General features: G+C 35.1%; 1 protein-coding gene across 2 annotated transcripts in view; it reads right to left on the bottom strand.

Moving 5' to 3' along the window:
- Positions 1-9,848: 9,848 nt before the first annotated feature.
- DACH2 (dachshund family transcription factor 2) overlaps positions 9,849-15,349 on the bottom strand; it is a 496,681-nt gene continuing 491,180 nt past the window's right edge. For both annotated transcript variants that reach the window (XM_064483001.1, XM_031446133.2), the window contains one exon: positions 9,849-9,965. In XM_064483001.1, the coding sequence (XP_064339071.1) occupies positions 9,961-9,965 (5 nt within the window). In that variant the 3' untranslated portion in view covers positions 9,849-9,960. The remainder of the gene's footprint in view (positions 9,966-15,349) is intronic.

Consider the following 15,349-nt stretch of genomic DNA (forward strand, 5'->3'; position numbering starts at 1 on the left):
TGTAAGTTTAGTCATAAGAGGAAACAGTACTGCTCTTTCAATCAGTACAGTGAGAATTTATAAACTTGTGCCCAAAGGTTCCGTGATAACAGTTCACTGAAGGTTAACTGTACAGATAAGCCTGAACTGACATGGTAGGTGTGTTGAAAAGTTGGCTGCACTGTGATAGAACATCAGATGTCACTCCATCATTTCCTTTTACTGCTTGAGCATAACAGGAACACTGACAACTTGGAATTCAGAAGGATGGTTTATACTCTGTATTTATTTTACTGAGGAACCCTAAGAGTTAGTCTCAACAAGAAGAAAAACAAAGCCTTCCATAGGGCATCTTATGTTATGATATTAAAATAATCTTAGCCCAAGTCAGAAATCTTTTAAAAAAAACTCCAGCATCCTCTAAGACAGGAATGACTGGAAATATTTGATAGAAAAATCTCTGCTCCTCAATATTTTCCTTCTAAAAATTGGAGTGCAAATGAAAATTTCTTCTTCTCAATCCCTCCACCGACATCACTTGCTTTCTAATTTTGGCTGCAACTGAGAACTCTTATTTTAGCTAAATCTAGGAGGTAAACGAATAACAATTTTTTTATGAGTTCCAGAAAAAAAAAACCTTGTTTTGAGCAGAAGGAGACACAATTGGAGTTTACTGTGTATTTGTAGCAGTCCATCTTAGCTTCAACTGGAATGCATATCAAGGTGGTAAAAACAGTCAATCATTCCTTCACACTTAATAAAACAAACATTAAAACAATGAGTACTGTGTGCCAGGTGCTGTGCTAAGTGCTCAATAAATGCATTAGCTCATTCATTCAGCATTTTATTGAGAGCACTGGTAGATATTTGGGGAATTACAGAGTATAGATGATCTCTAATCTAGTGAAGAGATGAATACAACAAAAAATAACTCAGTATACTCTCACCCACTAATAATGGCGATAAAAGCTACCATTTATTGGGTGTGAGGCATTGTCTAAATTATTTAAATAATTTTAAGCCTCATGCCAATCCCATGATTATCTCCATTTCAGACAAGCAAATGAAAACTCAGAATTATTAAATATTTTGTCTGATGTCACAGAGATAGAGTCAGGTTTCAAATGTATTTACTAGGTTCCAAAGCCTATGCACATTGACAGGGAAAAGTGCCAAGAACATTTTCTTCACATTGCTTGATCTAGACTACCTCACATTTTCATAGTTAACTAGGATTTTAAACATCTGTAAAAATTGATAATATCATACTTAATTACAACAAATACTGCTTTTAAATTAGAAAGATGTAGAGGAAAATGTGAACGTGTTATTTTATGTCATGTAGCTGTCTCTCTTTCTATATCATCTCCATTCAATCCATCCAACACTACTCTCAGATTAATCTCACAACTAGGTTCCTATTATATGCTCATTGCTACCTATTCAAGGTGCTCTATAATTTAGTCTCATCTTAATTATCAAACCTTATCTCCCACTAGGGCTGGACAAGAATTCTGTGCTTGCTTTTAATGCATTCCTCTCTGTTCTGTGAACAGTACATACCACTCTAATTTCTTACTCTCTGACTTAGCAGATACTAATCTCTTATCTTCACTCTTCCCCCGTCAGTCCTACTTGTTCTTTAGAGTTCTATTGAAGTTTCATAGGGCATGCCTATTATTCTTGCTTATAATATGTTCTTTTTCCATTAGCCTTTGTATCATGGTCTTGACATTTAGTTATTTAGCATTTATAGTGATTTCTAATTATATATCATGTAAACCCTTTTGCCTCAACTCTATTGGAATTTTGTTTTTTTTAATTATTTTCAATGTTAGACATTGAATTACACCTAAGTATTTTATTTAAATTTTAATTCTCCCCTTTGACTAATTAAGATAGATTTTTGGGGTGTGTTCTTATTGCTTTGGAATTTCAAAGATCTTCACATCCTGCTAATTGCAAATGGCATGGCAATCCAAGAGTCAAGCTCTAACATAGTTAAATTTTACCCAAAGTATTTTGGGTTTAACTTGTTTTTAAAAAAGTCATCCAAAGGTGAAGAAATAGTTCCCCCATCATAATATAATGAATTATCATGGCATGGCCTGAAAATTTCATTAGTTGAGTTCAACTAATGCTTATTGTAGTGTATACTGGTCACCATAGCTCTCTGATTCAAAGAAGTGAATCTTTTAAAAAAGATTTGAACTGGATCAAAGATGTTTACTAAAAATTAAAAAGATTTAATAAACATGCCTGCTCTCCCAGGCAGCCTTACTATTGCTAAATCATCACATTTGCCTTCCTGGAATTTCTGCCTCCTGTGCTTTAGTGCATGAGGACTTAAAACAGGATCCCAGGTCTGTATTCTCAGTTCTACTACCATTTAGTTTAAAACTAGAAACTTTAGAGAAGTATTGCAATATACTCAGGGTGAAAAAAAAAGAAGAAATATTACATGGCCAGTGTGAGGCTGGGAGAGGGGACTTTATGGTTTTAAAGATGTGAGATTCAGAATTATCATCAACAGTTAGGCATTTCGTGTTTGACGTGACTACCAGCCTTCCCAATGATCAATCACCAGCTACCTTTATACATGACTTTCTTTTTATATTTCATAATTGAGCTGCTCATATATTTTAACAGATAGTTGAATCAGGTGGAATTTTTTTAAATGTCTGAATCTGATTTTGATAATTCATTGACAAAAGCAGACGTGTTTGTGCACACATGCACACATGTGAGTGCAAAGAGGAATGAAACTATGCTGATTCATTTTCCATTACCTGTAATATCTGACCGATTTCTATCATTTTAAATGAGTCACTAGCTGTGTGTGATTGAGGATGGTTTTAGTTCATCAAGTTCAAGTTGAAGTGGCCAAATTTGGGTTCAATATCAGTTTTGACCTTTCTAATTTTGAAGTGACCAAATTTTGGTTTAATATCAGTTTTGATCTTTCTAATAAAAAAGTGGCTCCTTGGCAATATAATTGTTCAAATAATAATCATATGCCTATCTTTGCAATATCAAACAATTGATGATTTTCAAAGACCCTCCCCCTCATTCTCTAATCTGTCATTCTATTGTGAGTCATTTTTGGTATGCTAGCCACAGAGACATACTTCCTTGAGTAAGAAGGCACAATGTTGGTGTTTGCTGGTGGAGGGGGCCTTCATGACCCAATCCTTTGGGGTTCATTTATACGTGCATCAGTTAGTTGGCAAGAGTGACAACAAATGGACCCCCCCCAAAGATTAGGTGCTTTGAAAGATACGAGAAGACTCTTATGCTAAGATTGTAATTATAGATGACAGTACTTGAGTATGTGGAGGTGATACCAGTTGTGTTCTCCCATCATTACTCTACAAGCAGTGAACTTGAGGTCAGAGTCCTTAAAGTTTGTATGAAACAGATCCAGGTCCTCTAGCCAGTCTCAAGGTGAATGGAAACTGTATGCTCTCCAGAGTGTGAGGAGAATGATGTAACACTGATTCTCCCAAACCTAGAGGAAGGTTTATACCTCAGAAAGAAATAACATACAGTGAAAATCACTGCCCTGCAATGAAGGAAATTCTATCCTATACCCAGCTTCTTTTCTTAAGGCTATAGTTCTTATATTGTTGGAGGAGGAAGGAAGTGATGAGGATGAACATTTAGAAGGGCGGTCAAGGGTTTGTATTGAAATGGCAAGCAATCCTATCCTAGGACACATGGAGGTGCAGAGTGGGTTTCACTTTTGGTTCTTTCCTGGCTCAGTCTTTCCAGATGGGTCTATTAAGTGGGCTCCAAATAACCAAGAGATTCGTAAAGTTGCTCCACTTCCAAATAAGTCACGGTCATCTACCCAACCCAGAAACAAATCACCCCCATCAATGTTAAGCCATTGTGTATAACTGCTGACCAAATGAGGCTAAACCACAGACAGTATTGGGCACCTGGATCCCTGAGAGATGGGCAGCTCATGGCACAGACTTCCTCTGGTCATTACATGAAGCTTTAAATAATGCAACCCTGAATATTACAGAATTAAGTATTTGGTACCTGCTTATTGTGTTATGGAGAGGGTAGGGCATACTACCAGAGCAGTCCTGCTTAACCAACAAAAATCCTTTGTGCTCTTTCTCCTCTAGAGCAGAGGAAGAGCTTGTAGTCTTTTCAGGATTCTTAAAAATTCTATAAATGAGGATGGTGATGAAGTGACAGGGAGAGGAAATATTTGTGGAAGTAAGCAACCTGATTCCCAACTAGAAGACCTAGAAACTTTGGCTGTTCAGTTAGAAGCACTGTGGGATCTGTAACACATCTTTTACAAGAAAGGGTGAGGAGTGTAAGTGGCAGTATACAGGAAAAAACTGAGGGTTCCTTAGTGATCCAGAAGTGGGTGAGCCCCAGGATTTTAGTGGAAATGATCCAAGGAGAAGGTGAAGACAGATTAGATAAACTATAAGGCAGGACTATAGTTTTGGTTTATCATTAGGCTTTTTGGTTGCCTTGGTTTTTCATTAGCATACAAAGAATATTTGGATCTACAGGGAGACCTGGAATTTCTTTGGATCTGAATAGATGTATGCTCTTTGTTGTTTTTTTTTTTTTTCTCCACTGAAAGTGGAAGAAACTTTTTAGAAATAATAGATAATCAGAAAATATTTTCCAGTTCTTGATTCACCACACTCTTCCTGCTTCCTAAAACAATCCTTCCTCCTGGAAGCAGGTTTACTTAAGCACACACATCCACGAAAAGGCAATCTGGTGTGATTCAATAAGAGCAATTGGAGACAAGAATATTGGCCTGTTTAAATAGGTGAAATGAAGTAAGATGTATGGTCCTATTTGTTTAGAAATAACCAAACCTGAGGAAACTTTGCAAACATCTTCCTAGTTCCTATATTTTTATTTGCACTATGACTCTACTTCAATAATGGCAGTTGACAATTTTAACATAAAAACTCAGTACAGTTGACAAAGTCAAAATGCTTTTATTTTACTGAAATTTAGCAAGTACATTTTTAACAAAGAAAGTGTACTTTAACTTAATATATGGTAGAACAGAGAAACCATACATTTGTTTCTAATCTCTAACACACTACCGCATTTTTTTTCTTAAGAGACAAAAAGCCAAGCTGAAGTGAGCATAGAAAAGCATCAAATATGGTCAAGTTACTTTAGCCATGACAGTTTAGCTCATATTCTTAAACCAGTCAATCATCAATGCAAAAACAAAGTTTACATCATTGCTTTTAAAATGTACACACGTTCCTTTTTTTTTTTAATGTAATAGAGATTGAATAGCTGCTTCAGTAAACAAAGCTTTGCTGATAAACACAATTGAAATAACTCCATGTTGAATAGTTTCAGAGATAAACTGGAATCACAAGCATCTTCATTTATGTAAAGCCAGCGAGGACCTTTCAGGCCGAATAAAACTGTTGTGCCATTGCTAAACAGTAATAGTTACCTCCTTTAAAAGAAAGAAAACAAGTTAGTTTTTCTGAGGAATAATTCTAACACGTGCTTAAAAATACTAAACTTCTATCTTCAGGACCTTAAATGATTTGTTGTAACAGGCTTGATTTAATATTGGTAAAATTTAAAATTTCTCAACATTTCTCTATGTTCCTGTGTCAGTTTTCCAAGATCCTTCAAGTTGCATGCTACAGCTTCCGTTCTTCTTTCCATAGCACTTCTTTCCATCAAAGACTGGGAAGACTCGTTTCATAAACTATGATGTCTATAGTTACCTGTGTTATTTTTCCTTTTGTACAGAATCATGTGTTTGAGATCCCTGTGGTATACTGAAACAGGGGAAAGGGGATGTCTGGTTATGAACTAAGGTGATGACAGCTTTGATGAAATATTTTGTTTTCTCTACTCAGGTTAACTTTGAGACTGTGTATACTGCATGAAGTGAGACAAGTTCTGAATATCATTTTAACCACAGTGTTTAGTCAAACCTATATCGATTTAAATGCTGGTAATCAGAAGAGTTCATACCATCCTAGAGTTAGAAAATATTTGATGGTGTTGGTAAAAATTATAGTCAGAAACAACTTTCAAAAAAACAATTCCACGTCTTTTTGTCTAACCTTCCTCTTTTCCATAGCCCAAGTCTCTATCCAGCTACCTCATAAAAATTGGCTTTTGGGGACAAAAGCAGAACAAGGGAAGAAAGTGTAGATGATTGGTACAAATCCATCACCCCATCCTAAGAAACACTTTAAGACTATGTTTGTGAGTCAAATGCATCATCTTCACATATAAAGGAGAGTACATTATCATTGTTGGACTGATATGCCTAGTCTAAAACATTAAATCAGTCTAGTCAAAGCTTAGCATTGTCAGCAGGAAAATATGCCCTTTTACTATATAAAATCTTCAGAATATTTACTTTTTCTTTGTCAGAGATATCGTGGCAAGTCAGTGGAGTTTTCCAGATAATATTCAGAACCAAAAATAAAGATGTTGTAAGGTAATTGAAGAATAAAATAATTTAATTCTATGTCAGTCAGACTATCTGGAGGGTCAGACTTTATTAGCAAGCAACCAGGCATTTTGCATAAAAGCCCATGGAAGTCATCTGAACTTTTTCAGGGAAGAAGAAAACAAAGCTTAAATTTTTGGAATCTGTCTAATAGTCTGTCATCCCAGAGAATTACTCAGACTTCTTTGTGGTGTCTGAGAATATTTGTTCTGGTTTTTAGTGGGGGAGGCATTAGATTTATTGGAGGTACTAGGGATTGAACCCATGACTTAGTGCATGCTAAGCACGTGCTCTACCACTGAGCTATACCCTCTCCCCTGAGAATATTTATTCTGATCAAATTCACCAGGTAGTGGCTCAGTTTTCCAGTCTATCTCATCCGCTGTAAATATAGCATAAATGCAAAGGAAAGCTCTTCAACATCAAATGGCAGACAGTCATTTTACCAGAGTTGAAAATTTATACAATATAGTTAAAACTTAAATCATGCAGTACAAATTGTGACCATTACAAATTTGAAAGCAATGGTAAAACAAAATAATATCCTGTGAGAAAGGTCCATAAACATAGTAACAAATGGCAAAAAAGCAATCACTATTTGTCCTTTAGAAAAAGGCAGTTTCTGAAAAATCTCCCTCCTTCATTATATTTAATTTTTGTCTTTATTAAAAAAGACAAACATCTTTGCCCACACCCTTCATTAAATGTGCCAATTTTTAAGGCCTATCAGGAACCGTTTCCACATCAGCTCAGAAATCCACAGAAAAACTAGGCCAGTAAGAAGATAGTATTTGTAGCATTTTTTCTACTTAGAATACAGTAAGTTGAGATTTCATAGTAGTAAAACTTTTTTTCTCCTGATTTAGAGGATAGTAGCAAAATAGACTCTTGTGTAGCATGCTGTATAATGTTGACACAGATTCTGTTACTGCTTTACATGTGCCAATACTGAGTGATCCTAAGGAAGGAGCCAATATTGACCTGCTAACTGACACAGATCCTTGGAGCAATCTCAAAGTTGCCACATTTCAATTTCAAAATGCATTTCAGCTATAATATGAGTGATTTATCATTTAGTAGTAGCTGTCAAAGTAAACTCCTAGATAAAACACAAACATCTGGAACCATAAACAGAGGAGAGCAGTCACTGAATTTTAATCCAAACCCAGCATGCTCACTTCATTAGGAACAGGAAACAGCTAATTAGTAATTGAATGTTTCATGTTTTTAAAAGGGTCTGTACTTGAGCTCCAAACACAGATGATCTAATATGCATTCTGGATGTAAACAATATTAAAGATCAGGAAGAGCAATGAACAAGGCCTCTCCAGAGGAATGTTAGGGAGCTTGGGAACTTATGAGGAGTGACACACACTGACATTTGGGGAGAGCTGACAGATTTTATTGCTTTAAGATTTATCAGATAAGTAAAATGGGGAATTTGATACACACAAAGGTGACCATTTTAAAAATAAAAGCGAAGGACCCACACAGTCCTTCCCTTAGCACAGCACTGCCTAACATGGGCATACCCCATGCCAGGGGAGTCTGGTGTGTCCTCCTCCATATGGGAGATGGGAGATGCACCTCTGCTCATCAGTTAAGTTATCTTTAAAGGGCCACATCTGGCTGTTCCAAACTCAGGTAAGCATGAGATTTGCCTTCTGTGGTGTGTATCTGAAGCTTATGAAAAAGAATAAGCTAAAATCGGGTGTCATAAAGAAGGCAGATATGCGGGAAAAGGCCAGAAGAAAACATATGAGGATTCCTTACAGCTCAACCAAAGTCAATCATAGCTATTTGTAGAAAAAAAAAAGATATTAGTTTATTTTTAGGTAACTTAGTTAATTTGAAAATGTTGTTCAGTTTCCCTTATCATTCAATATATGCTGTTTGACTATCAAATAATGAGAGATTTCTGGATGTCTTTTGAAGTCACACCTCTTTGTTATTCAATTCAGATATCTGATATAGAATTCTAAAAGTGTGTCTTTGCCTTGTCCATCTCCATGACTACTTCTAATTTGGCATTATTTCACTGAATTAGGTTAAAGCCACATATCTACTCTACACAAGTCGACCTTCTACAATATGTAGGGGGCACCAGAAGCCTTAGAAAAAAAAAGTTCTTCAGAGCGTGGAATGACTGGAATGTCACATTGATATGAATTAATGTAATATTTTTTAAATGTGTAGGGTAGGTGGCCATTCCAGCAGAAATTGCATGCATTGGCACAGGAAACTGATTATTGGAGAATGGATAAAAACTCAGTTGGCCTTTTGCACAGGATGAGTGGTGCTTCTGTCACAACAGGACTTAATTCTAGGGCAGATGTAAAAACAACATAATGGATTAGTTTTTGCTCTGTGTAAAGAGGGTACTTTAGAAGAAGAATTAATATATCTTTTTGGTCACTGGACTACCATTTACCACATTGGAACACTGCTCTATTAGATTCGTAGGAGACATGAAAATAATGATGATGGCCAGGTCTCCATTAAGTAAACAGTTAAAAATATCTGAGGCCATTTCCTGGGCAATTCAAGCCAAATGACCCATTTGGTTCTAATCACTGGAACATCTTAGGCATCAGGCCATGTCTAGACCGGAGGGCGAGCAGTGGAAAATATCCATGATGTGACTGACCCATCATCTCTGCCTTTCTCCTTTCTTATGTGTATAGATTTTTCAGTCCATTGGTTTGTTAATAGCTTAATAAAGAGGAACCAGGATTGGAGCTGGGAAGAGAGCAAAAAAGAATAAAAGGGGTATTTTTAGTAGCTTGAGTCTGTGTTTTTATCATTGCCTTCTTTACAGATAAGGAATGTGCTAGTAGAAAGGTATTCAATGACTTGCTCCACTATCAACAGATCAAAGAAAGAACTAGGTATGGTAAAATCTACAAACTAGAGCTCTCTATATTTCCTCAGAGAACACTACAGGAAACGTGTTTCTTTTCAAAAGGTGATTTCCACAGCAAAGATAACAAATATTGATCATTTGCACAAATGAATTACCTCCTCACATTAATTCCTGTTAAATTCCAGGTCAGCCAAAGAGAAAGCTATTTCATAGCAATTACAGCTTAAAGTGGGTGTGCCTGTGTTTTAATTTCTGTCACACCATTTAGAAATCGCATCTTCTATGTCTTAAAATTTCTTCCACCTACTTACCCCACTAGGATGCTGTGTGGATTAATGTGATAATGTTTATGAAGCACTATGAACTCCATGGAAGAAAGGGGTTAGAGAAGTGTAAAGTATCATGTTCAATCATCATTATGTTTATCCCCTAAAAACTTGTGAAGCCCATTCTCTAGCACATTTTTCCTGTACGTGCAACGTTCTAATTATCAGTAATAAACAAATAGTAATTGAAGGCTCCGTATTTTAAGAATTTGAGTAGGAATTTTAAAGAATTACAACACTAGATAAGCAGGTAACTGCTACAGCACCCTATTCGTGCCTATGATCAGTTGAAGTTCCGGCATCAGTGTTCAGGCTGCACAGAAAAAACAATAAAACCTGGTCAAAATTTCATTCCAACAAAGAAAATCCAAATTCTACTCAATGAACTTCACTAAAAACCACAAACTGGCTTTAGAGTATTTTGCTATGCTCTATATGTTCAAGATTTGACTAAATCTGTGTGCAAGAAATGTATTATTTTATTAAGCTTATCCCTTAATCATATATTCATCGGTGTAAGTCTTGTTCTATTAAAAACGAAATTATACAAAGGTGATCAAAACTGTAGATTTACAGTAATTTAAAGCTTAATCTTATTCTCTAGGGGTGATATTGACAATATAAGAATGGTGTAAATGATATTCCCTAACTCTAAAATATGCTTATGAGCCCCTTGTGCATGTTTTACTGCTTTACAACCTGCAGTGAAATGCATGACTAGCTTAATAAGCAAGGCATTTAGAAAGGTTTTTTTTTCCCTCCTTCACAGTCTAAAACATGAGTAAAGATCCACCCTGTTTTCTCTGAATCAAAAATCTTTGTTAATGATTGCAATTTCCTTTCAGGATGAGATTTCCTTTCCTAACAGGATGGTTAGTTAAAAGTAACTTCTCACTATTTATTTTTTTTTACAAAACTACCAAGAAACCTGTCTGTAATGTTTTTGAAGGTTTACATTATGTTTAGAAAAAGTTATTTTTCTACCTAGAGCTCATGTTTTCTTCCAAGTATTTCCTCACCACTTATTGACTTATATAAACAAGGGGATTTCCTTGAGAACTAATAGGTTTCATCATAGGCATACTGTGAGCTCTCAGACCTTTCTTTTGGGGTAGTTCACTTATTCGTGAACAAACGGCCATATTTTATAAATGATTTCTCCAGCTAAGTATTAAATGTTATGTTTTCCTTAAGTTGCTTAATTAGTGATGTGTTTCTAATTTTCAAATGAGCATTATATTATTTGGCACCAAGTAAGATCATATCTAAAAGGTCATGTTTTCCTAACCTGAATGAGAGAGAAAAAAAATGTGCCAATTAATGCTCCGCTTCAGTCTTAGGTTCAATCTAAATTAAATATGCAATTAATTGGATGAACTCTACTTCAGTTGTGGGAACATATTTAGAATGTGCCATTTTCAAATCAGATAAGTAACAGTAGTGAGGTTAGTCTGAGGTCCAGTTATTAGTACAGTAATATAAATACAATGCTTCTAATCAGAGAGCAGGAAAAGTAGACCATTGCAAGACAGGGGCAGATAATAAAATCATAGAGCATTTGACTCCTTTTTGTCTAGAGAAAAGCATTATTTTAGATTCATTTTTAAGAAGGATCTGGTCCTTATTTTTATAATGTGGCACCTTTTCTAAAAAATGAAGGTTTATTGAAAATAATAACCACTTGGCCTTATTAGCCCTAAAAAAATTCTGACATACTTCAAGCAAAACAAAGACCAGTACGTGTCATCTTCTCTTTGCAAATGGTGTCATAATGGAGTATCAACCTCTCTCACTTGCACTTTACCCTGTTTGGGGAAATTAATTCCTTAATATACCCTATTCCCCTTTATTTAATCTCTAGTTCTTATAAGAACTACCCTTAAAAAAGGAGATGGATACCCTTTTCAAGGGTATTACTATTCTCACATGGGGATAAAATAGAAAACTATATTTACCATAACCATATACTGAAGAACATATGTTTTAGAGATGGTTTTATACATCAATTATAATGCCAAATATTTTACTCCTATTAAAATCTATATTTACAAACACAAATGCTAATTTCGCATGTATTTTATAGGGCATAGTAATAATGATATTTCTTATACTTGTCAGAGAGTAGGGATCTGACTTATTGATGCAGATTAGGCAAATATTATTACTATTTTATTAAAAATTAAGGCAGAGAGATGTTGAATGATTTCTCAAGGTTAGTAACTGAGAAATTCTGACTACTAGACCAGTCCTCTTGCCACTATTTTATTGTATCTCCCATAGTCCAGTTATAAAATGGCAACAAAAGTGCATGTGTCCAAATTTTGAACTACACTAAGCGCTCTAGAAATATTTGAATTCTACTGTTCAGCAGGGGAGAGAAAGGAAGGAAAAGGCGAATAAATAAAAACTAGTATTCATGGAATGCTGACTATGTTAGGAGCCACACTAAGCCATTCTAAGCACTTATGTCATATGTGGAATGTCATATTCTTTTACTACTTCTTGTTGTAGAGGATGCCATGGTAAAAAGTGGTAAGCTGCTTATATTCCTATGCCATTCTAAAAAAAATCAAGGGTCATATCTCCTACCTCCAAAGTACGTAGGTTACAAAACGTTTTGTTAAGGTCAAATTTATTTGTGTTTTCCTTTTGTATGCTAAACTGATAGAAAGACACTATAGTTCCTCATTTCAACATAACCATAATATGAAATCAAAATATGGAGGAAAATGAAAATGGAAGTAATAGAAAAACATTAAATGTTTACTTGAACAATGTTAAAAATGACCACATCGATATTTCCCATTGCAGGTGGAAATGCAGTTACTGGGAGATTGTAAGATTTGAGTTGCAAGTTTTGCCCCACTCATTTTAAATAGTTACTCATCAGTGCTGAGATCAGCGTAACATTCATTTGTACTGTTTTAAAGAAAATAAGAGCGTTTATTTTCTTTAACTTAAACATTTATGGAAGAATAGGTAAATACAGAAAAGAATGTTTATAAAAAATGATGCTTTTTTCAAAGCTACTAGAGGAATTGGTGAAAATGTTGTCCAAATAACCATTTGCATTACTGTGATAAAGTAGATTCCAGCTTAAGTATGTGGATTATTATCAGTGTTAATTTTGAAACATTAAACAAGTAAATTATAAATTTGGTAGGTTAATAGACTAAGGAATTTCAAGGAGGTCTGTATAAAATTTTAAACAAAGTTTTCCTTTAAATGCACTTTAATTTCCAAAATTGAATGCTAAGTGGCCATCAAAAAATGAGAAAAAAGTTCCCAAGAACAACAACAACGACGACAACAACAAAACTTTATGGCCCAGAGAAAGGAATCCTAGCCTAAAATTAGATAACTGAAGATCTGTTAAGGTTTAGTTCTGATAGGGTGATGTGTGTTTAGTCATAAATAGAAAATTTTTTTCTCTTACTACTTCAACTTTCTGCATAGTTTTAAATAGAAAAGAGAGATTGTATTTGTGTAATTTTAAGTATTACCCCAAACTCTGCAAGTTTTTAGGCAGAAGCGATTATTAAATTATAGTTAGTTTTAGTCTCTTTTGGTTAATTAACTGGAGAAGTCTTCCCCCATCCCAGCCCTGCTGCATTGTTTTGCATGGGATGACATTAAAGTCTAGTTAAATAGCCTAGCTAGCTAATTAATTGGGAGATATTTTTACAGATTTGGATTGATAGTGCTATTAGCAATATGTATTGAGATTGAAAACAATTGGTGAGGGAGTTAAAATTCCTATGTTTTAGAACTCATTATCAACAAGTCAATTAAATTCTCTTGGGTTGTTTCCCTACTTATAAAACTGAGGTTAAATATACCTTTATTAAATATTACATAGGAATAATCCTGTTAGATGATGTATGTGTTAAAAATGGCACAAAGACAAGATCCTCTTTCTGATGGAATATGTTACCAATGAGAGGGCAAGCAATAAGCCTGGACTTGCAATATTTTGTGCAATGGAACTGCATATAGGGATAGCACTATCTTGCTATCCCTACAAGTACAGTTTCATCTATTAACTTAGCCAAGTCTAAAAAAAAATCGAAGTCTTCAAAGGGACCCGAGACTGGAAGGAATTGGGAAGGGAGACATCTTGAATGGATTTATTATTTGAGTTTCTGGATCCAGCCATGCCTGAATTTATCCTTTGGAGTCTCAGTTAACTCACCCAATAAGTAACTTTTTTAAAACTTAAAACCACCCCCTACAAAAAAGAAAAAGTAGTTCAAAGTTCACCAGGTTATACAAACACTAGGTATTGCCTTTCTTTTTTGCACTATTCCTATTTTAGACTATCAATTCCTCATTTCAAGAATAGTAAGTATCTTGGTATAGAACCACCACACATTTATGTGGCAACAATGTAATAATTTAATTTTTTAAAGTGGTATGACACAGCAGCATATGATTACAGCCTTCTATGAAAATGCTGCTTTCTTAATTAAAACACAAATGTGAAAATGAAAAATAAAACTTAAACTTTTAATCCAAGAAAGGCTTTCCTTTTGCATATTCCTCAGGTATATCTAGGTTGGTTGTGGGATAAGGTGTCTCTTAAGCTTAAAAAATTGTATTGTGTACGTAAAAATGATGGTGCATAAAGCAACTAGTTAAGCAGTTATCAGAGTTGAGTTAACCCCTCCTAGATTATAATCAGAAAGACCTACTGATTAATGAATTAGTCCTGTAGAGTCCAAAATGCTGAGTAGCAGAGCAACCTATTTTGGCTTGAAAGTCTCACTATCTTGCTATCCCTACAAGTACAATTTCATCTATTATGTGAGTGAGATGTAGCTGAATTGTGAGTCTTAGAGCTGTAGATAAGATTTTATGTTAACATCATAATTGGCATGGCAGCCTTTTAGTCACTGCAAATATCTTGTTAACAATGCAGTGGTAAGTGGTGCAAGCTACCCCATGAAAACCAGGCCCTAAATTATCAAGTAACATTAAGTTTGCCATGTACAATGCGGACTGGGAAAGAACAATCTCTTAAAATAAAGATCTTGTGGAGGATGAAGAAAATAAGAGATACAAATACTTCCTATGGAAGAAAGTAAAAAGACTGAGGTCATCTAATGAAACTTACAGGGGAAAAAATGTTGCTGCTTTGGAGAAATATGCTAGGATCTTTTCTGTGGGGTGTATGCTACAGCCTTTTCTCACTCTAAGATGGCAGTTGCAGTAAAGTTTCTCTGGGTAGTAAAAGTCTCCCACTCTCAAAGGAACTATTTAAGGAAAGAGGACTCACTTCCCACAATCCCTCTAATCTCTGACATGCTATGTACGTCTACTTTACAAGAGAACATTGCTATTTTAAAATGGGACTATTAGAATGCCCATGTATATCTTCCAACACAGTACAAGTTGTCAAATGCGAGAGAAATGAATGGCTATGACAGTAGAGCAGGAAGTAGTCTATAGAACCCTTAGAGAAAGATGTAGAGCACACTCTGGTGGGAGTCAGTAGAAAAGCCTATAGAGAAATTCTATCTGCTTTCCTTTTAGTTTTTCTTGTCATATCACATACATGGCAAGAAATTATGTGATTTCTCTTCTTCAGTTCCCTTACTTGCTCCTATCATAACTTTCATTGCTATTTTACCAAAATCTGCAATGACAATTTTAGCCCATGGGTAATTGTTTTTGATAAATATTGGCCTGGCATCTTAA

This window comes from Camelus dromedarius, chromosome X (genome assembly GCF_036321535.1).
Source record: "Camelus dromedarius isolate mCamDro1 chromosome X, mCamDro1.pat, whole genome shotgun sequence".
Lineage (NCBI taxonomy): Eukaryota > Metazoa > Chordata > Mammalia > Artiodactyla > Camelidae > Camelus > Camelus dromedarius.